The sequence below is a fragment of the Antrostomus carolinensis genome, unplaced genomic scaffold (genome assembly GCF_000700745.2).
Source record: "Antrostomus carolinensis isolate BGI_N321 unplaced genomic scaffold, ASM70074v2 scaffold47626, whole genome shotgun sequence".
NCBI lineage: Eukaryota > Metazoa > Chordata > Aves > Caprimulgiformes > Caprimulgidae > Antrostomus > Antrostomus carolinensis.
This window is the reverse complement of record NW_010320655.1, coordinates 1-232: the sequence shown is the minus strand read 5'-3', so window position 1 is coordinate 232 and position 232 is coordinate 1. Positions and strand designations below refer to the sequence as shown.

The 232-nt window shown below is 63.8% G+C and overlaps 1 protein-coding gene across 1 annotated transcript in view; it reads right to left on the bottom strand.

The window, feature by feature from the left end:
• Positions 1–229, bottom strand: part of LOC104526252 (sterol regulatory element-binding protein 1-like) — a gene marked incomplete at both ends in the record, with an annotated part of 1,447 nt that extends 1,218 nt beyond the window's left edge. Inside the window, 1 exon segment of the mRNA XM_010169660.1 lies at positions 29–229. Within this exon segment, the coding sequence (XP_010167962.1) occupies positions 29–229 (201 nt within the window).
• Positions 230–232: the final 3 nt, after the last annotated feature.

The following is a 232-nucleotide window of genomic DNA, read 5'->3' as shown; positions in this document are numbered from 1 at the left end:
ACTTGTTGAGCTGCCGGTGGGGAGGGACAGCTCAGCCCAAATCCTGGGTGAAGTCCCTCCATGCCCACCCCTTTCCCCACCACCTCCAGGCTCCCACCTTGGCCTCGGTGCCCACCACCAGGTCCTTGAGCTCCACGATCTTGTCGTTGATGGAGGAGCGGTAGCGTTTCTCGATGGCGTTGTGCGCCGTGCGCTTTTCTCCCCGGCTCTGCACCAGTGCCGGCTTCCCGCT